Here is a 21835-nt window from a genome sequence, read left to right on the forward strand (position 1 = left end):
CGAACTAAAGCATACTTAGTGACTCCACACTCCGGCAAAGAGTATCCGGGGCCGAAATGGTTCACTGCCGACGTATCTATGTAAAAAAAAAACATCATGACGGTGTTTCTCAATAATATGCAACAAAATACACTGCGAGAGAGACGATGGTGAGAGCACTATTGAGGTCTTGCCCGCTCGTATACTCCATCACGAGGGGGACCGAATACCGATAGAGGGTAAAGGTTAACGTTGGGAATCGAAGAGTTCGGGGCCAAGCAGCCGGTCATCTGCCGGTCACCTGGTTGGCTTAGTCACTCATTGACAGGGCCATGACGGCCAAGATAGCAAGATAGAAGAATATCAGAATGATCCCTTTCCACAGGTAGAAGCAGACCGCCAAAAAGAAGAAAAAAAAAAAAAAAAAAAAAAAAAAAAAAAAAAAAAAGGAAAAAAAAAAAAAAAAAAAAAAAAAAGAGGAAAAGGTTATAAAACCGACAGTGCTGGACCTGCAATCGGCGGAAAACACAGAGAACCAAAAAAATCAAGTTGTGCGGTTAGTGCGTCCTGCCATAAAATTCGTGTCAACGCTCCCAGGAGGGATTGGATGCATACGACCATGCTAAGGTATGCACTGGTATGGTCATTACTAGTCCACCGTACCATAGCATGAACAAGCTCAATATTTTGAGTAGGGTCGATCAAATCTGAAGCATGTCCTCATGTCTGGTGGATGCTCAGCCTGCGAGGACAACCGCTGCCATTTTGGATCATATGCTGACCTCTATCTAGGACTGACTAAAGCTCCATTTAATACTGAAATTGCATTCGGAGGAGAAACATAGCGGCTGGTTTTCAATTTGGCGACACTAATGCGTGGAGCGAGAACAGGGTCCAAATTCATCGCTAGCACAAGATATAGAGCAAGAAAGGAACAATAACACCATCACTCCCGTGAACTAAGGCCCGATGTTGTGCCTGCCTAAACATTGATCGTTGATTCTTGCTGTGCAGAATAGAAGGTTAACAACCGTGGGCTCACCAGCCGGCGCGACGGCCAACCTGCGTTAGTGCCGCAGAGTGACCCATGCTGAACAGAATGAAAGTAGGACCCTTTAATCGGGTATCCTGCAATGTTGCTCTGGAAAATGCAAACCACGCGGTTTGGGTATGGGCTTGAACTCTTCCTCACATGGCTTCGGAAACTGCAGAGGGCACAAGGGAGGTTATTCGAAGATAGGTGATCACAGGAGACAGGTGGGAGAATATCAAATAAAGTAGCCAGTAGCCTCTGAAGAATGCGCCATAAGCTTGCCAGGTTCTTTTGGGTTCTTTTTGGGTCCTTTCTGTGTCCCTTTATAGATTGATCAAGTCATGTGCAGGATGAATCTGCAGGAAGCTTAAGCAATCAAATTCGGCGCTCGAATGATTAGTTCAACGACAAGTGTGATTCTGAAGATGTAGAGGGAGATTTGATTACGGTATAACGATGTGCGGTCGTGCTGGGTGATGGATTCCCTGGTTTGAAGCAGCGCCAATAACTTTGGTTACGACCAGCTTTCCGGAGTCCAGTCTTTCGATGTATCGTCGGTCTCTGTTCCCTGCCCCACGCCGTCCGGCATATCTGCCTCCCCTTTCGCGTTCCTCGTCAGGAACTCTCGAACAACGGCACGGATGTCGTTGTGAGATGCGCCCGACCGAATGACGGCAACAATTGCTTCCACATCCGTCCTCTCGCCTTGCCGAATCGCCTTCAGCAGCTGCTCGACAAACCCACGATAATATCGCAATTCCTCTTGGGCACGTCGGGCCGCGACCTTACGCCGCTTGTCTGCAGATTCATCGATAACACACGCACGTCCATGGAGCGCACATTCGGCGCAGGGAGGCCCGGTGGTATCTGCGCTGCACTATAGCAAAATAACATTGAGATTAGAGCTTAGTAGTGAATAACGAGAGTTTAGATGCAGGGAATCAGGAACAAGCCCGAGACCGGGCCGATTTGGTACACATCGTGGAGGAGATCAAGAATGATATCACCCCATGACAACCAAACGAAAAGAATAGTACCTTTGTTCGACGTCTTTTGCATTCAGTGCAAGCTGCAGATGCTCTCCTTATCTTGGCCTCTTCAAACCCACCTCCCGGATGAGCAGGCGGCGGCAGAGGATCTGGAAGCGTTCGTGGCGCAATGGCGCGAAATGGTCTGGATGACCCTTGTTGGGCCATGGTCTATAGAAGTGTATATTGATTAAGAAATGAAGACCAAGTCAACGGCAAAAGGAAAAAACAAAAAACAAAAGAAAATGAGATGAGGAAACCTAGACAGGCGTCTGATGAGGTTCTCAATAGAACTTTGTATTACATGCTCCTCGCTAGGAGGTGCATCTATCCTGAGGAGGTTGACCAGACCATGCTCGACCAAACGGATCATGAGTGAACTGTTAAACACTTAAGGCAGATCCTTCTGTAGTGCTTGCATTGACTGCCAGAGGCTATCCGCCACAAGGGGAACTAAGGTGGACGGGTGGACGCTGCACAACGAAGGAGGAAAGCGAGAAAAAAAAAAAAAAGATAAAACCTAATTTAAACTAGGAAACAAAAAGAAAAAAAAAAAAAAAAGGAAAGAGAAAAGAAAAGAAAGCAATAGTTACCAGCTCGCACGGGGACTTGCGTACGGGCCGTTTCCAAAAGACAACCGATAGTTTCCAGGTACGACGAAGGGACGCTGCAGCACATTAGACTCTTAAAAAAAAATCCCGACCCAGGCGATACGCTTCGTGAAATGGTATAGTGACTGGATCCCTGGCTGGGGCCTTAGGATGACGGAGCCATCGAATTATGTAACCGAGGGCCCGACGCCATGATTGAACAACCATTGGGATGCCATGTTGGGTTTTCGTTCATGTCGGTTGTAGATAGTCGTCCACAGTAATCCTGGTCAAAGTAGTTCCTCCTACCTGATTCTGTACCGTACCGTCTGATTGACGTCCTTTCATTGGCTCTATGTCATCTCTCACTTTGAGTCCTTCTCCGTCGGATTTCAATGCAGATCGCGTAAAATCCTTTGGCGAAGGGGTGCTTTGCTGATTCGGCGGCGGCGGCCCCAGTGGCCACAGGGGCTAAACGGAGTGGGCACTGGGCAGGTGTTCTGCACGAATTCTATCGCAGCATGCTTCCGGATACCTTTTCCGTCTTACTTGATAGGCTGTTAGTTGCACGAATCATCGGAAACGTGTCGACGTCCAAAGGTTTGGCTCAGTGGGGAGGAGGATTTCGTTCTCCCGTTCTCATCGAAAACCAGTACGTTTATTTCATCGTAATCAGTGACGACCACTTTTCCTCATGAACATGAACCCCGTCGTCCAACGCCTGACCCAGCGAGCACGCTGTTATGGTTCAGTCATTGAAGCTTAAACTGGGAGGCCAGCAGTGGTTAAACATGGTACCACGTAAAGTTGGATGCCATAGGAGTCCAATGGGGGGGTTTTCTTTTGCGGTTTGCGACACCCTCACTTTCCCTTCCCTTGCAGCTTCTTACAGCATTCGAGGCTTGCGTCGAATGCGGATCGAAACAAAAGATGCCACCACACGTGATCTGGCCCAGTTAGTTGTATCCGGAACTAGCCCCATTGCGGAATAGCGTTTGTATTAGCCCTGAGTCGTAGGAGAGATACGGTAGGGATCTTCATGACTAGTACGATGGATGCATTATGTTACGATTCCGTCCCGAAGGATCCAATGAATCTAGCCCGATGGCTGCATCGGCTATTCTCATGCATTGACTCGATTTCCGAGGGTATACGAGTCACAACTTAGAAACATGCCTCGACAGCACAAGGTAGAGAAATTCCGTCAGGACAAAAGAGAAAACAAAAGCAAAAAGAAAAAGGAAACAGGCCAAAAGAGAAGGAAAAAAACTAACCATTCCCTACTCGATCCTTAATTCGTCACTATACCAATGCCAACACTAGCATGAGGTCTGTTTCCTAACAAATAGGGGGGAGTTTCCTACCTAATCGAGACAATTGCCCAACTGGGAAGCCTGGAAAAACGACCCACTGACCTGGAGGGTTCAGCTAAGCCCTACTGAAGCAACAACTGCCGACGCCTACCCTCGCAGGGTCGTTACTCGCCATGTACCTTGGCGAAGAACCGACAGGAAAAGCCCCCAGAATCACGCTAGTGATTGATCGACAATAACAGGCGAGATAAGCCAAATTTAAATAGATAAACTCGGAGATCCATTCCCATGGATCGTGCACCATTGGTTCAAGGCAGGTGTGGCGAATTCCTGCCACTTGACCTCCACTGGACGAGTCAGAGACTCCGAGAATCTCTGGAAAGTTCGTTACGAATCCAGTTGTCATCTGGACCAAGGGATAGAATGCCGCTACCGGTCACGACGCACTGACACCGGACTGAGTAGGATACTCGTACTAGTAGTATACTAGGAGTCTCCAGCATAGTACTCTGGAGTCCTGATATTGGCCGTACTTCGGCTTAGGGCACCTCGGTTTGGGCCGAGCCAATCAAAAGCGAGAACGCCTGGGCTGGAGAATGACTGGGAGTATCTCCAAGTGACCTCTTGATCCTATGACTACCGGGGATCAACAACAACCTTCGACCCAAAATTCCACATTAGTGTCATTGTGCTATGTGCTCACCGCTTGTATGTAACCCTCCCCAAAGCTTCCAACCAATTTGTGAAAGCCCAGCATTATCAAGAGTTGAAAGTAAAGAAAACAAGCTATCTACTGCGAAACAGAGCCATTGGCGGTCAGGAAAATCCATAGCATGCGAAGAATAGGATAAATGATTAGGTTTAGCGAACTACGGAGCGGCCTTCAGTAGATCGGCCTGCCTTCGTCCCATCGACGACGAGGTTGTGCGGAGTCCGGAGAATGGGCGTGTTTATCCATCGGCTGACGGCTTTGGTCGGGAGACGAGGCGGACAAATGCAGATCGCCATTGTCGCGCGGCCGTGTCGCCGATCCTTCAATGTCTCCACGAACACTGCTGATGCCCCCAATCCATTCCCATACGCGAGCAACATCACCTCCACGACCCTCTCGCACGGCAGCTCGAATGTTGGCATTCCCTTCAACAACACTGCGAACCCGTCGCCATAGTTCTTCACGCCGGCTGCCACGCAATTCAGATCGAAGGACGTCGTCGCGCAGTTGTCCAATTGGAATATAAGGTTCACGGGCCTCACCACGAGCATGCAGAGCGGCTTGAGTCGCTAGGCGATCGAGCGTGGTGGCTACTAGTTCGGGGACCCGTGCCCTATCAGACCGGCGAGCCAGGACTCTTGAGCGTGCATACATCACGGCGCATGTACAGATGGCTAGAACTGAAAGAGGGAGTCGATACGCGAGGAGAGAGAGTCGGATGTAGCGGCGGAAGGCGCACGTAAGGGAGAGCCGACTGACTGATGTTGAGGTGAGGGTGACGACAGAAGATGGTCTGTAATAGTAGTGTCGCCTCTGTTAGTTCCGTATACACGTCAGAACCGTAATCCTCTGGCGCTAGCCGGGAAACCCGCCTGCATCAAAACGAAATGAGCAACTTACGTTTTCGTTTGGCTAATCACTTCTTCCCTGCCAAGGATTTCACCCAACGCCCCCTTCCATAGATCATCGAACTCGGCATCGCTCATTCCTTTCCGACGTTTTCTCGCTACCTCCTGCTTCAAATCAGGTTCACTGATCTCTGGCCCTTTTGCCCCTTGGCCGTCATCTGCGAGTTCCCCACATTCCCATTTGGCTCTTCTGTCACGCAGCTCCTCCACAGCTTTATCAGCAACGGCTTTGACGCGCCGCGCTTTCTCACTGTCAGGCTCGCAAGTCGGAGGCAGGGGAACCAAGCCGCCCAGAGACAGAGGATGCGCCTTCAGGATGAAATCATGCTCGCAGAGTGCTTCAAAGTCGGGGTAGCAGAACGCATGGGCAGGACAGGGTTCACATTGTGGCTCCAAGACGTTTGCCCACTCAGGAATCCGAGTCTCGGCCAATGACCAAGTGGGCTTTCCAATGCCGCAAAATCCAATCTCAATCTTCTCTTTCCGCCACCAAACACCAAATCCAGCAACCAGCAGTAGGATAATGATCCAAGGCGCTGCGCGACTCGTTGAGCCTTGCTGTTGTTGTCGGTCTGGGGCAGGGGGGTACCATAAGTCCGCCTGCTCCCTTTCTAATGCAAGTTGTTCCTCCGGTGTGAACTCTTCGCCAGCACTGAGCTCACTCTCGTCTTCCTCATCCGCCACAGATTCAAGTTGCCTGGGGGGTGATTTCAACTTCGAGATAGGGAATTGGAAGGAAGATCGCCTGGATGGAGTAGCACCGTCTTCTTGTTTAATGAATGCGTCAGACTTTCTAGCCCGCAGACCCTGATCCCAAGCAGGGCTCTCAGTTGGAAGTAGCGATCCACTCTTTCGCTTTTTCTCGGACCACGGGGCAGGAGAACTTCCACTCTGGAATGGGTTGTCATAAGTGAAAACGCTCTCTTCCTTAGGCTCTTCTTTGATTGGCCGTGCCATGGGCTCTGGCTCAGTCGATGGTGTCATCTCGCTTCTCCGAAGTTTCCTAGTAGTCGATTTTCGGGGAGTAGCGACGTCTGCTGCGACCGGTGTTGCAGGGGTGTCATGATGATATTGATATTCAGATGCGCGAAGGCGCTTCGACTCTGATCTCGGTACTGTACGTCTAGAAATTGTGGACGGTGTGGCCGGAGCGGTTCTATCATCAATATCGGCGGTCGAGGCTCGCGTACTCATTCTCGATCGTCCTCGCCTCCCCCCAGTTGCCGTTGAGACCGTCGAAGGTGTTGGTGGTGGCGGCATCGAATCTCTGCCTTCATCTTCTTGTCGATCATTGAAATCACTAACTACTGATGTTGCGCGACTTCCCATATCGGTAATCCCATCACTCGTTCGCCTCACTCGCTCGCGATCCCGTAGTAATCTCCTCGCCTGAGGTAGAACCTCATCCTCCAGAATTCGTACAAGCTGCGCCTTCTTCGCAGAGGCCGGGTATGGAATATCATGGCTGACTAGAATGGACCGGAGACGTGGTACCGTCAGAGAGTTAAGATCGAAATCAGGGGAGAGATAGTCCAGGTCATCCGCCATGGTGGAAATTGGTTGATACGACGATCACCACAGAAAAGCTTGACTGATAATGAACTGTGTGCGGGTGATGAATTTCATCTAAAATCTTCAAATGGAATTCGTCAAATGTCAGATTGGCATATGTTGAAATTTATGGTAGCCAGGGCAACAGAGCGGGCGGGGCCGAACGCGAGATGGCCGTTTAAGTAGTGGTAGGGAACAAAGACGACTGTATCAAGAGAACGAACAGTCGAATATGGCTTGGTGTGCTTCGGAGTCAAAGAAAGGTGTTGGGGTTTTTTACACAACTCCCACGAGAATGGAATAGGAGTCGGCGATGATGAACCGCGGTTGACGAAAAGACTCAATCAAACCCAAACAAACAAAATGCAAACCCACCCGTGACTGATCGATGCCTGAGGCAAGAGTATTACCTCACCGTGCATAACATCCTTCCAATATTCAAGTCGACATACAGTACAGCAAAACTATATATATAAGTATGATATCAGAATTCCCAATACTATGAGTGAGATTTTAAGAGATCTATATGATTTTTGTGGTACGTCGAGGCTACCAACCATTACTAATGAAGCCGTTATAGATGTACACGCACTACAAAGTAGCATACAGATACGTAACGTTAGCAAATATAGCCGTAGCTCAGCCAAGGTGCAATACAACTGAATTTGAAGCCAGTTCATTCATCATGTCTGTACTGACATATCGACTTGAGATTGAAAGTGGAACAAAGGACAGGAAAAGCAATATCCACCTTAGCTCCTGTCCATGCTTCTGAACGCTGAACATCCAACCAACCCATGAGGCGCCGTTGAGTACTAGATCAAAAGGAGAGAAAGAAAAAAAGGCAAGATTAGATACTGTAGATAAGAGGTGTGAGATGCGAGCACGTAGACTATTAGTTGTTCACGTCATCAGCTGGGATGCTCATGTGAAGAAAAGACGACGATGCAGAACTGTTGCGGTCTTTGAGAGATGCCAAATCCGTCGCTGCGTAACTCGGACTCCTGTCAGTGATGCCAGCAGCACTGACAGAAATTTGCTCTTTGAGGGCCCTGTATTCGGCAAGCTGGGTTTGCAGCTCCTGTAGCACGTCTTTGATAGGCATGGCATGATCATTGAGTCGGTCGTGCGGTCTGAAGGGCCGTAACATGTTCCGAATTGCAAGAGTGCTAACCGTCATTTCGATGCGAGTCACTTGTTGTTCAACCAAGCTGACCACGGTCGAGTCAGCAAGCTCTCCTCCATGATTTTTAACGACATTGAAGAGCGACACGTTGGGCTCCTTTAGTCGGGCCTCGCCCGGATACTCCAAAGCGCCACACAGCCTCTCTAAGCGGAGGGTAATCTCCCAGAGGCGCCAGATGAGGTCTGTTTGAATTTCCAGCTGGGAGTGTTTGCTAATGGTTGTTGGGACATTCTTGTCACTTGCTGCATCTTTCTGCATGATACTTAATCGCCCCGATAGGGTGTGAGGGTAGATGAGGTAAAGCGGCTCGGGGTTCTCCAGGCCTTTCAGCTTCCGTTCTCCCTGGTCTTTGATCACGAAGCCAAGGCTGTTGAGTTGTTGCAGCTCACGACGGATGTTATACCCAAGGTTATCCACAGCATAACCCTCTTCCGAACCAGTTGACGCAGCACGCTCGCTATCTGCAAACACCTCCAGATTGCGTTGGATATCGCTCATAAAATCCGATGACACGAAGATCTGCCCGCCATCGGCAACAGCGGAGATACGAGAGGCGCGATTCACCATCGGTCCAAAGTAGTCCATGCGGTTAGTAACGGGATCCTTTTCACAGACAGGCTCACCCCAATGTATACCCATACGGACAGAAAGTCCACGGAAAATAATATTATTGTCCATATCGTACTCGACCTCACACTGAGGTTGTTCGAGAATTTCCGTCGGCCATTCTGCTTCTAGAAGCTGCATTTGACAGTTGAAGCACCAGAGCAAGGCAGCCGTAGTCGTGGAAAAGGCAACCATAAAGGCATCTCCTTCAGTCTTGACTTCGTACCCACCAATGATTCCAAGCTGTCGACGAAGTATGTCATTATGGATTTGTATGGCAGAGCGCATTGCATCAGGGCAGGTCTCCCAAAGGCTCGTTGACCCTTTAATATCTGTAAAGATAATAGCCAATTCCCCTACAGGGGCATCCACGAAATCAAAGCGAGCAAGTCTGGAATCTCCAGGCATGTCACGGGGCTTCTTCGTGCGTTTTGAAGTGGGAAGGATTTGTTGGTCCTCGAGCATGCCCGTAGAAACACTCGCATTTCTGAGCTTGCTCTGTCTGTCTCGTTTCTTTAGATCCCCAACGCCAAGAATCATAACCATGAGCTTGTTGTTGGCACCGAACGAGATAGCCAGATCCCTTATTTTTTGAGCTGCGATCATTAGGTCTCTCCTCTCAGCCCGTGTCACGTCAACAACCAGGTCTGGTGTTACGTAGTCCCATAGTTCCCTTGACGCTAAGATTATCATTTCATCTTGCTCGGTTAAATTGACATGCATAGTATGAGGAGCCGCGATGACGGAGGGCATCAGATGAAAATGTCCAAAGGTTCTCGACACAGAAAGGACATCGTTAAGCTTTCCCTGGCGGGAGACATAACCTCCACCAGCTCGAATCCTTGCTCTTTCATGAGGTTCGGCGGGGTCGTGTGTTCGGGTCAAGTGTCTTAGCGAACCGTCAGATTTAACAAGAATTGCCTGTGCATCGCCTACATTGGCGACGAATAGATCCATGTTATGCAGGTACAGTACAGTGGCAACTGCGCCAGAGTCAGCGTCATCTCTGGAAAGCCGCGTGGCCTTTGTGTCAGGTTCATCGTTATATCGCCGGACATCGTGGTCATCCGTAGATCTGAAACAAGACGCTGCCATATTCTTGTTCAACGCTAAGAACGTACGTCGCAATGCATCCAACGGTGTCTCCTGTAACTCTCGCCGCAATCGACGCAACTCAGTCGAAAAGGTGCGAAGGTAATTTTCGTGCAAAAACTTGGCGACCTTAGAACCTCCAGTGGACTGACTTGTTCCATCAAACATCCCCACAACCGTTTCCACGTTGTCTGGCTTTAACCGTGGCACAATCATGTCAATGATTGATAGATGGTCACTTTTGCCGAGAAAGTCGGCCATACCATAAGCAAGAAAGCCGGCTAGTGATGCAGATGTTCTCACGCGGCGGTCTTCATTTTCCTCGGGTATAGTGGAAGTTGTAAGCGTAACGTCCATCAGCCCCAGCACGCGCAGGTATGTAAGGGAATTGAAGTCGGTCAAGTCTGTGCCATTAGTGTTCGGCGGCCCCAGTAAGGAAGAAACATGCGGTTTGATCTCAAGGCGCTTGTTACCGGAAAAATTGAGATATTTCAGGTTTCGGTTCCAGTTCCAATTCCAGTCATACGGCCAATTCGATACATTGTACTTTAACGAATTGCTCCCGACATCCAGAATGGACAGCTTGCTGACTTTGCACAGTTCTGCTGGTAGAACTTGGAACCGATTTGCGTTGATGTTAAGAACCTTGAGCTGGCTACCTTCCTCGAGGTCGTCCGAAGGAAGTGACGTTAGCTCATTGCCGGAAAGGTAAAGCTCAGTCAAATTGGACCAACGTTTCAGCAGTCCCTGGGGTAGCTCGGTCAGTTCATTGTACGAGAGGTTTACAATGCGCAGCTCCGTAAGTAACGATAATTCGCGGAAGACGTCATCTTCCAGCCGATTATCGGCCAGGTATAAATTTCTCAGCGATCCGCCAAAGGTTTGATTAGAGAGATTTGAGAAACTCGAGTCCTTTCTGGAGGCTGGACTCCCTTCATTCAACGACCTCGACGCTGTGGAAACTTTCCTGCCGCCTTGGCTTAGGGATGACGCGACTGAGGGCTTTCGGTATGCTCCGCTGCCGTTTGGTGAGCCTCCAGTGCTAAGAACGGTACCTGAGGTCTGGCTTGGACGACGACCATCTTGGTCGTCAGCTGCTAGGTCTTCGTAATTTGTCGGTGTAGCGGTTCCTGGAGTGCCAGGCACCGGTTCGCCAGGGAGCTGAGGCATCGGAGTACCGTGCTTTGGAAAGCTGTCTAATACATTGGATGACACGTTGAGTGTCTCTAGTTTGTTGCAATTCCAAAGCTCTGGGGGCAATCGGCTCAGATTACACTCCCGAAGGTTGAGGTATCTGAGTTCGGTTAGACACCCAAATGTGGCAGGAAGCGCGTCGAGTGGGTTCTTGATCATGCTGAAGTGCTCAAGTTTACGGAGTTTGCCGATGTGGGACGACATGGACACGAAATGATTCTTGTCAAGTATGAGTTTGGTCAAATTTGGTACGTTCTCGAACAGGGTATCCCGAAGCTGGACCAACTTTGCGGAAGCTATATTGAGCAATGTGAGAGTAGGCGTCGGAGCATCAATGTCAAACTGAGTGATAGGGCAATGGTCAAGAAGCAATGCTCGCAGCTTCGGGAATGAGCCTTTGAATTTTGAAATCGCGTTGTGACCAACGTGCAACTGCTCCAAGCGTGGCACATACGATAGGTTGTCAATATTGGTTATTTCATTGAACCTCGCATCGATCTCCTTCACATTCACGAGATCTTTGAATGATTCGTCCAGGGTGCCCCTCAATACGTTGTTTGTCATCCAAAGGCGCTCAAGGGTCGACAACTTGCCAATGCAAGGCAGCTCGGCAATATTGTTGAAGCTGATATCGAGATCCACTAAGCTCTTGAGATCTCCAAGAAACTCAGGGAAGACTTGGAAATTGTTGGAGGATAGATTCAAACTCCTCAGATAGGCAAATTTTCCGAAGTAGCTTGGAAGGCTCGTAAGCTTGTTATTCGCTAGTTTTATGCTGACGAGACCTTGTAATTTATCAAGGCCGGCATGATCGAGCTCTTCTAGATAGTTGTTCGAGACGTCAAGGTAAGTCAGCCGACTCGCAAAGCCGAAACTGGCAGGCAAACGGGGGGCTTCATTTCCTATGAACTTGAGCTCTCGGAGATTGATACAGCCTTGAATGAAATCTTTCGGGACATCGAGAGCCAAGTTTTTCGACAGGTTGAGGGAAATAATCTCGGCGGCTTTGCTGTAGAGGCTGATGGGGATGGTGACAAGAGCTCGACCTGAAATATCCACATGGCTAAACTTCTGTTGGCGGAGGAAGCTTAAGTCGCCGTTGTGCTGGAGAGTAGTCATACCGCTTAGCTTATTTGGAAGGAAGGTGAAACGTATGAAATAGCTATGGTCCTCTCGACCAATTTCCTCAAGCCTATCTTTTGAAGTATAGCCAATTTGTTCAAGCATCTTTTTCTGCATAAGAATTGGCTTTTCCATCGGATCGAGCTGCCTGCTTAAATCATTCTTTCGGACAACGATATCGTAATTGTTGAGATGCTCTGTAAGGAAAGACTTCCGGCCAAGTATGACCAAGATATCGGCGGCGGTGGCATTTAGCCCTGTCGATAGCGTGGCGAAAGTAGAGTCTACACGGAAAACTCGTATGAAATAAGGAGCGCCGTCAGGTTCCGGTATAGTCCGAGTAGCCGCTTTATCTCCGCTTGGGAGCACCGTAGCAATGTCCTCACCATGCTTCCTGACATGCCAGCTGTCCGGAGCATCCCAGTGCCCAGTGGGCAGGCCATCACGCCTCTTCCCTTCCTCCTGTTGCTTCGAGTTTCCATCGACTGACGGATTTCTGTCAGCTGCCGGCTGCGGGGATCGTTTTCGAACAATGCCTTCCATATGCGAAAGGTCTGTATCAAGCTCATACATGCCCTCCTGCCCTTCTGCTGGTTTGGTATCTCTCAAGGGCGTGTCGGTACCCAATACACGGCGACCACGTAATTTGGCGGAACTAATAGCCAGGCCCCTGCCATCTCTTTTCCGATCCGATTCATCTCCAGTTTTGGGAGTAGTGGTGCCTTCCAGGCTTCCTTGGCGTCCCCTCCTAGCGGGGGAGGCATCTCGTCGCGCAAGTTTTGAGGTGCTTTTTGTGGCCTCCTGTGCTCCCTTAGCTCCAGGAAAATGTTTCAAAGGACCATGAGCCTTGGGTCGACGAATCTTGTCCAGGATCGATCGTTTGTTATGTGGTTGTGTCCCTGGAGAACTTTGGCCCTGTTCCCGGGAGTAGGCGCTCTGCATGCTCGGCGTGGGGCTGATGGAGCGCACAAGAGTAGAAGTTGAGTTCATCGCTGAGTTGTTGAGACTGTTAGCGCGCAGACCGATACCAAAATCATCGCGCCCTGTGGTGGGACGGCTTGAATACTCCGTCACATCGTCAGTAGTGGTTGATTTCTCTTCTTTGCTTCGAGAATGCCGATGTCCACTTAACTGTCGTCCAGTTTGGTTTCTTTGTGGGCCTTTTGCCATCTGGGCAGCAGCCCGGCGACCATCAGCCCCTATGGGAGCTTCACGAACGGGGGCTTCGCCGTACTGTGGGATGTCCTATAGAGTCGGGAGCATTAACCTTCGTCGAGACCGTATCGATGACAGCAAGTTGCGGAAATACATAGATAGGGAAGAATAATACGCAAAAGAGAACAATGAGAACTTACATTGAAGCTTTGAAATACCCAAGGAGTAATTTCACTAGAAGGGAGCGGGGCTCGGGGTCTCGGCCGTTGTGGTGATGATTCGCCACCAATGAGTCTTTGCGGTGGGCTTCGTGCACCATCCGAGTTGGCTCTTTCGCGAAATACATTCTGCTCGCTCAGTGATGACTTTTTTGTGGGATGATGGATGCCGGTGTCAGACTCCAATTTTGAATCTCCAGGCAAGTACTCTTCCCCAAAGAACCCTTTCAGTTTTTTCCGGAACCGGCCACCTGTACTAGACTTAGATCCTTGACTGCTAATAGTAGTGGCGCTAGCAACCGATGGTCTTCGATGATCCCCATTGTATTCAAGCTCCAGAGGCTCACTCGCGTAGGTGCGGCTTGTTCCAGGACGAAAGGAAGTCGACGCTGGCGACGCTTCATGCTCCGAATGGGCCGGGAAGGATGTCCCATTCTTATCTTCGGGTGCCATCTTGGGTGAAGAAGAATATGAGGCATTCGGATCTTGCTGGAAATAATCCAAGTCATCGGAATTCGGACATGACATTCGGCGGCTCGAACTGAAGGTTGGCGGCGGACCTGGCTCATCTGGTCCTATAGCGGCTGAGGATTTTCGGTGACCCGTGAAGCCCGAGTCCTTACGTTTGTCTGTAGGGGACACATCCGGAGAGGGCCAAGTGAAATTGGACGTTGACAAGTCGTGAGCTGTCAAGGTCGGCGGTTGCTTTCGACCCTGTGAATTAGATCTGAATAGGATCAGTACTGTTGTTCTTTCACTGGAAGTCCTTTGACATTGCGGTACGCTGTTACAGTCAAAACATAGACGCTGTCAAAGAAGTTGAATGGACTTGTAGATAAGTTTTAAAATGAACGAGGGGTAGGGGTGGTGACATGAAACATAAGGCTGTCGAGGGCACATATTGCCAGAATGCCGGCGGAGAAAAACAGAGAACTAAGAAGCTATTCTGGATTATCTTCATATAGGCAACTGGAAGAGACTACTCCGCCAGGGTCAGTGCAATAAGGATCGGAAGTATGCACCAACAGGTGCCGTTCAGACATACAACACACATTGTCTCTTTGCAATACCACCGGCACGATTGGACAGCAACTAAGAGGGGGGAAGGGGGGAAGGGGGGAAGAGAGAGAAGGCGGGATAAGGACAGAAGAGATGACGACATGAACATGAGGTACGAGTGAAAAGATAAGTCACTCTTACCTGTCTACTTTCGCGAATCCAGAAAATGGGGAAATAAGACGGCCATTCAGCATAGCATGATTTCGCTGGTATCGATTGGTTTGGTTGTCTTTGACTGTCTCCTGCGACAGCCAGCTGTTTCCTCCAGAGCTCTCTGAGCTGCGTCTGCCTTCCGGTAGGTCGCCACCCTGGAAAGACATATTTCAAAGTATCCCAAATATCCCGGGGTCGTTAAGAAAGAAGCGGCCGCTCAGCGCAGCAATCACAATGTCAAACGAGGTAGAGCACCATCAATAATCGTCGCCGGGGGGATGTGAGCGAGGAGGAAAAGAAAGGGACTGTCGTAGAATGTCGTGCGATGAAGCGCGAGTTGATCCGAAAGAAGGCGGTCGACTGGCAAACGGTATGGTAGATAGTGAGCTTCTGTAGCGTAGGGGAAAGCTATATCAATGGGAACGAGGTGGAGGAAGGTTGGTTCAGGTACAAAGGGGGGCGCGTGATTCGAGAAAGATTATCGCTATATCACTGAAACAGCGACCGTCGTTGCACGGAGTTTTAGTGTCGGGCGCGGCGGGTGCTTCATGCTCTGAGGGACGAGCGGTAGTAGTCAAGAATCGCCATCGCACATTCTGGGAGAGCAACCCAAAAACGCATGATACGAAGCACGGGCGAAAGAATTAGAGGCGAATATGCGACATATGAAGAGGTTTGCAGGTGGAAAGAGTGGGCGAGGATTTCGTAATCAACGGGGCACGGTGGTTGCAGTGGTGGTGTAGGTTAGTAGTAATAATGGTCGTGGTGGTGACTACGCTACGTCGTTGAGGCTCTGGCCACAAGACGGCGCTAAACCGGAGAAAGTGATTGCTATACTCCGGAGTAATTTACTAACTACCTTTCTGCCAAATATTACCACCGACCTTGACCCCCCACCCTATAAGCCACTTACTCCTTACACTCGACTTGCAGGATAGTATTTGTTCACCCTCTTGACTGCTGTTACATGATCGTCACTTTCATAAACTATACCTGTATTGAGTTATTCCAACCTCAGCTTGAGTTTTCGACGAAGTGAAAGGGGGGGGAAATATCAATTGAAAAAAAAAGGGAGGTATAGAGATGAAATCAAAAAATAAATAAATAAATAAATAAATAAAAAATAAAAAAAAAATAAAAGAAATGAAATGAAATGAAATGAAAAAGAAAAGGGACTGTGATATATTATTTCTGTGATTTCGAAGGAAGATTTTTTGAGTTCCGTCAACCCGCTTTGGTCAGGTCATCTATGAGGGGAATTGATGTTGATATGGTCCGTGAGGATGTCTGTGCTGATCCTGGCGCGATTAGATAGAGATCGAGGAGGCATGCAGACCGTTTGGTACGCATCAATACAAAGAATGAAGCTGGCCCTCATGTTGGCTACGGATCATCCTATTGGGGAAAAGAGCTCTACTAAGGTACTACATACCTCCATAGATACCGTCCTAATCAAAATGTAACATCTGTATTCCTTTTGTACCGTATCGAGATACTTGGTAAAGTTCAATAGTACATACATAGCAGCTATGCTCCGCCAGTCAACATGGTGCCGTGACTGAAACTTATACATCGGCGTACGGTATCGGGTACATCCGTCATTACTCCGTACCATGAGAAATCCGATGGTCACCCTCCCCTTGTCTGGCATCATCGATCTGTTGCCAGACTTGGAACCAGTTCAGCAGGTAGTCAGTAGGAGTACTACTACTATTGATTTACTACCCACGGTTTCGACTTATTCGTTCACATTCCTTTGGCTTCTGTCCATCACTGACCAAAACGGCAATCCCTCCCACGCATATCCACAAGGCAGCCAATATGATGGGCAACCAACCGCTTCATATCCACAGTTCTGGGGATGATCATCAGCCGGTGGTATCAGGGGGCGTTAATCAGTCTGTTTCCCCTTAATCTTTCTCTCCCCCACCGCCCTCTTCTTGTTTTATTTCTTTTTTGTGTTCTTTTTCTATTCGTCTGTATAATGAAGGTGCTTGGTGAATACAGAATTATCACCGCACGCTCGGGCTGGACCTGCTATTTTTCTATATGCCAGACTAAAGCGGGAAATCAGCTAAAGTGCCACATGACCAACGACTGTATCGGAAATTAGAGGGACTGTCTATCGACCCCCAAACCTCGTGTTTGAATTTCCAGATATGTCAGACTCGGGGCTACAAAAAAAGGGTGGTATTTTTTTAATTCTTCATAATTTTTACCTCCTTAGTTTTCCGCCTGACCTGCTCCGGAGTACCGATGACGTGTCTCTTTTGCTCTTAAAATACAATATCGATACCATTCGATGTCATTTTATGCTTAGTTATAGTATCACCTTTAGAATCCAATCCATGACAACCACTACCACCTATGGCCTACTTTGCTTTCGTCCACTCAATTGGAGGTCACGTGGGACATCTGATCGACAATGAAAAGTCAAGTAGCTTTTCTTGGCAGCTCACTATCGACCTGGTCAGACTCTTGGCGACTGGACCCAACTGGATTGAATGATCTCCTCTACTAAGAGTTCAGTGCTAGTTCTCACTTGGTCGGATTCTTCGATTAGGTGATTTTAGATATATGATCATAGGGTACTGTTTTCATCGATGTTGTAAGAAATTTCACTGTGTATTAGAGCTTGTCGGAAACCACAAGCTTGCTGCACCTACAGATATATAAAAGTACACATGACACCATTCTTGTGCATGAATTTGTGACAACACCCCCTCAAGAAAAACCTCAACGGTATCCTTTTCTGCAGGTGGTTAGGTAGCTAACAATATTAACCGCTTCGAAAAAGCGCAAGGTTTGTGAATGCAACATATTTATATTACATGCTTGATTCTTTAAAGCTAACACCGACCTAGGGCTCACTAGTTCCCACATGGCATAACAAACTATAAATATCATGCTGAGATATTTGAGGGTTCGTTCTCCATAATAGATATCTAAGAGCCGAGAACCGTTGTCCAAGCTCCTGATCTTTAATATCTTAAAGTCCAATTGGAATACTTAACGATATGCTATCGGCCACGGTTTCTGATTACAGAAACATGTGGTCGTGCTAAGCAACAGGTTTCCGCTGACTCCCACCTCAACCGACTCGAGTACGTAAAGGAGTACTAACCATCTTTAGGTACTGTCCAAGTCTGGATTAGATTACCTACAGAAAGTGTAATCAACAATCTACACAGAGCGAGGGTTTGTCTCCTGCTCCGCCAGTCTTGCCCTTCGGCTGTAGGTACAACACAGTGTTGTTACAACCGTGTCATGTGGATACATGGATATCCCACGAAGTCCGCAGGGGAGTCTTTTTTGGAATAGAACGAAAAGGGGCACGGATACTTGCGGCTTCAGACTTTGCCTGAAAGGTCTGCTCAGAATATACTGTAGGGTCATTTGCTACTAAGAAACATGATGTGGCGTGGTTGTGCAGGTATGAGAATTGGCCTGGTCGAGTGTTGCGGATAGTTTAGACTCTAGTATGTATTGGATGGTGAATGGAGATTGAGAGAATATTGATCTAGACTGTTGAAAGTATACGGAGGAGATATTCTTAATTATTAACTTTGTACATATCATTGTTAGTATGGCAATACTTTGTTTAGGCTGTTTAAGCGAGGCAGTGGAAACTGTCTCGACCGGGAAACGTACAAGTCGGCATAAGATAAAAAAAAAAAAAAAAAAAAAAAAAAAAAAAAAAAAAAAAAAAAAAAAAAAAAAAAAAAAAAAAAAAATTGACGGTGAAAAAGGTAGAGAGAATTGAATCAAAATTTGGTATAAGAATAGCGCAGTATCGAAAGTCACTGCGCAGCGGTCTAGCCATGGCAGCCAAGGATTGCTACGTACAATGTACGGGCAACATTGAAAAGAGGGAGGCTGGGGGGTGGAGCGGGACGGGCGGTAATGAAAACTGGCGACTCTACGTACCATCTTACCTTCCAAGTGGCAAATGAATGGTATTAGACAAGCTATTGTCAGGGAGAGATGAGACAATGGCCCCTGGTTGTTGGTCCTGTTCTGCCTGCACAGTAGCACATGGCATGACAGCAACCGTCATCGGCTGGAATGTAAACAGTAGATTGGGTTGCAGCACTGGTATGTGTCGCGCTTCAGCCAAGCCTGATATTCACCCGAAAAATATGTGTCTATCAGGTCTGACCTCCTTAATTGCTGGTCCAAACCAAACAACGAGCTATTTCATGGTTCAGGTACCGATATCACAACATGGAAGAATCGACAATTAATTCCAGACCGAATCTGGTCCCTTGTTTGGAGCTGTTGGGACAGCAACCAATCATGAGTGCCCCGCCACAGATCCAGTGGCACAGCACCTGGCTGGCAACCAATGACTGCCACGAAGTCACGTCTCCACCCATGACCGACCACGCTAACTGCCCGGTCGGGCGAGATAATCAGCACGATTGATGTAAAGCTCAAGCGGAAGAAAAGCGAGGAGGCTGGACGACTCGTAGTACTCTGAAGACCACCGCACTTTCCCTTCCACCTAAACGGACTTTTATTTACTACTTATATGTTCCGACCCCAGTCATGGCTGCCTTGACAATATTTGACAATATCCCGACTGCTACCTTCCCAGAACAGAGGATTCCAGCACGTTCGCTTTGTAGGTACTTATTTCCTACGAACAACGCCGCAGGCCGGGACTTTTGACCAGACGCACACTCTCTCACACTCTCTTTGGGGGTTGCTCTAATCTACTCTGCGATTGCCTTCATATCTCCGCTTCCTAGATCTTTCCATTTTACCTGCAGAAGTCGCTCGTCCTGATCTCGCTTTACTCACGTTCCCAACGGGCGTATTCTCAACATCGTTTTCCTATTGTTTGTTTCATCTCTAGTACACAGCATCCACCATGAGGGTGCCAATAATTAATGCGGCGGTTCTCCTGCTGTCCTCTGCCACACCCGCATTGGCTCAGACATTTTCGGACTGCAACCCTTTAAGCAAAAGTACGTCCTCCTTGAACCCGGCCAGGTGCCCAATCTAACGTCAATCAAGCGTGCCCTCCAAAACCTGCCTATGGCACGTCAGGTACCTTTGATTTCACTCAGGGTCAATCAAATGATTTTGCAGATGTCGGAGGTCCCACGTATGGTAGCGATGGCGCCGAGTTCACAGTGGCCAAACAGGGCGATGCCCCGTTAATACAGTCTGGCTGGTACATCATGTTCGGACATGTCGAGTTCGTGATCAAGGCCGCCCCAGGGACGGGTATCGTCAGCAGTGCTGTTCTACAGTCGGACGACTTGGACGAAATTGACTGGGAATGGCTTGGGGGCAATAATGTCTTGGTCCAGTCGAACTACTTCGGAAAGGGAAACACTGATAGCTTCAACCGTGGCGCTACCCATGATAACGTGGGAAATCATGACAGCTTCCACACCTACACGATCGATTGGACCAGCGAACAGATTGTTTGGCAAATCGATGGCAAGACCGTTCGGGTACTGACTCCGGATACCGCGGCGACCAATCAATATCCTCAATCCCCGATGATGGTTAAAGTTGGAGTTTGGGCTGGTGGTGATCCAAACAATCCACAGGGTACTATTGGTGAGTTCCCTGTTTATATCCCGCCGAATTTCATACATTATGTTCTGCAAAGCTAACTGATCTGAAGACTGGGCGGGTGGCAAGACTGATTACAGTGCCGGCCCCTACACGATGTACTTGAAGACGCTGAAGGTGACCGACTATTCAACCGGCACCGAATACTCGTACGGTGATCAGAGTGGGTCGTGGCAGTCAATCAAGGCAACCGGTGGAAAGGTCAATGGTAATATTGCCGCTGAGTCTATCTCTTCTGTCGAATCTGCCCCGGCCATCACCTCAACCGTCGCTAGTATCCCTATCCCATGGAGTGGGACGCACCGCCAAACCTCGAGCTTTGTGACCCCGAGTATCTGGCCTTGGGTCCCTCGAGCCACCACGGCTACTCCAGGAGAGTCGAGGGGTCAGGGTCCTCTGCCAAGTGGCTGGACATTTTCTGGCTCTCGACAAGTCCAGCCGCCCAGCGCGGCTTCAGTGAGTGAGCATTGCCCAAACCTTTTCGCAGCTTAGATGTGTTACTAATGCTATGTGTCTCAAAAACAGTCCTGTCGCCCATCTACGTTTGTATCATCGCATTTGTCGCAGGGTTCAGTTTCCCTTTCTGGCACTAGAAGCACCATATGGACTCTCAGTTCGACGGGGCTCTTCACCATGTCGCCAACGCCAATGCAACTAGTTAGCTCCCCGGCCCAACCAGCCAGCACATCGACTTACCCTACTATCTCTTCCTCACGTACGACCATTACCTCAACAGATACCGCCGTCACTTCTACGCAGCGGACTATCTCTCCGACACGATCATTTAGCTCTTCAACCATGACCATGTCATCATCGACTTCCACCGGCTCCCCCTCTTCCACAACTAATGCAAGCGGTTCGAATGGTCCTGGAAACACCCCTGCCGCCACGACTACAGCCCATATAGCGCCTAATGTGGGGGCCGCAAATGCCATGTTTGACGCCCCTTTGCCTATGGTCGCTCTTTGCGTGGTGGTCGGCAGTGCGCTGGTCATGACTTGAACGGGCAGTATGAATTAGACGAGGCGCCTTGGAAGGTGCCATTTATGATAGGAATGGGATATGAGGTTACGACTCTTACGACCAAGGTTCTCGACCTGTACATACATAGGACCTTGAGTTTCTGCAGGTGTCTTGTTACCATGATTAATGACCATTGAATATGTATTATACGGGCTGGGTTGGTTTCTGTTAGCTTAGAAAGACCAATGCAAGTAATAGTCCACCAATAATAGCAGCGCTCGTTTCCCTGCGTTGAAATTAAGGTAAAATACTTGAGAGGTCGACGCTACCTGATCCACCGGTATCGACCATGGTCAGCCGATGTGGCGTGCACGCTATTCTCAT

At 48.8% G+C, this 21835-nt stretch overlaps 4 protein-coding genes across 4 annotated transcripts; 1 reads left to right on the plus strand and 3 right to left on the minus strand.

Moving 5' to 3' along the window:
• Positions 1-1526: 1526 nt before the first annotated feature.
• Positions 1527-2208, minus strand: BDV37DRAFT_284141 (uncharacterized protein; the record flags this gene model as incomplete). The annotated part of the gene is made up of 2 exons (XM_032087441.1): positions 1527-1879; positions 2121-2208. The coding sequence occupies 2 exons, from the start codon at positions 2206-2208 to the stop codon at positions 1527-1529; spliced, it is 441 nt and encodes a 146-aa protein (XP_031940306.1).
• A 3012-nt stretch (positions 2209-5220) lies between these two features.
• BDV37DRAFT_149823 (putative sister chromatid separation protein (Src1)) lies at positions 5221-7447 on the minus strand. The gene is made up of 2 exons (XM_032078954.1): positions 5556-7447; positions 5221-5468 (listed from the first exon to the last, which is right to left on the minus strand). Exons 1-2 carry the CDS (start codon positions 7109-7111, stop codon positions 5330-5332), a joined length of 1695 nt encoding a protein of 564 aa, XP_031940307.1. The 5' UTR covers positions 7112-7447; the 3' UTR covers positions 5221-5329.
• A 562-nt stretch (positions 7448-8009) lies between these two features.
• acyA (adenylate cyclase acyA) lies at positions 8010-15066 on the minus strand (the record flags this gene model as incomplete). The annotated part of the gene is made up of 3 exons (XM_032087442.1): positions 8010-13559; positions 13670-14414; positions 14888-15066. The coding sequence occupies 3 exons, from the start codon at positions 15064-15066 to the stop codon at positions 8010-8012; spliced, it is 6474 nt and encodes a 2157-aa protein (XP_031940308.1).
• Positions 15067-19374: 4308 nt separating this feature from the next.
• On the plus strand, positions 19375-21833 carry BDV37DRAFT_251294 (concanavalin A-like lectin/glucanase domain-containing protein). Its single transcript, XM_032082281.1, has 4 exons — positions 19375-19869; positions 19919-20473; positions 20541-20944; positions 21014-21833. Exons 1-4 carry the CDS (start codon positions 19773-19775, stop codon positions 21488-21490), a joined length of 1533 nt encoding a protein of 510 aa, XP_031940309.1. The 5' UTR covers positions 19375-19772; the 3' UTR covers positions 21491-21833.
• Positions 21834-21835: the final 2 nt, after the last annotated feature.

This window comes from Aspergillus pseudonomiae, assembly GCF_009193645.1.
Source record: "Aspergillus pseudonomiae strain CBS 119388 unplaced genomic scaffold BDV37scaffold_44, whole genome shotgun sequence".
In the NCBI taxonomy this organism is placed as follows: domain Eukaryota; kingdom Fungi; phylum Ascomycota; class Eurotiomycetes; order Eurotiales; family Aspergillaceae; genus Aspergillus; species Aspergillus pseudonomiae.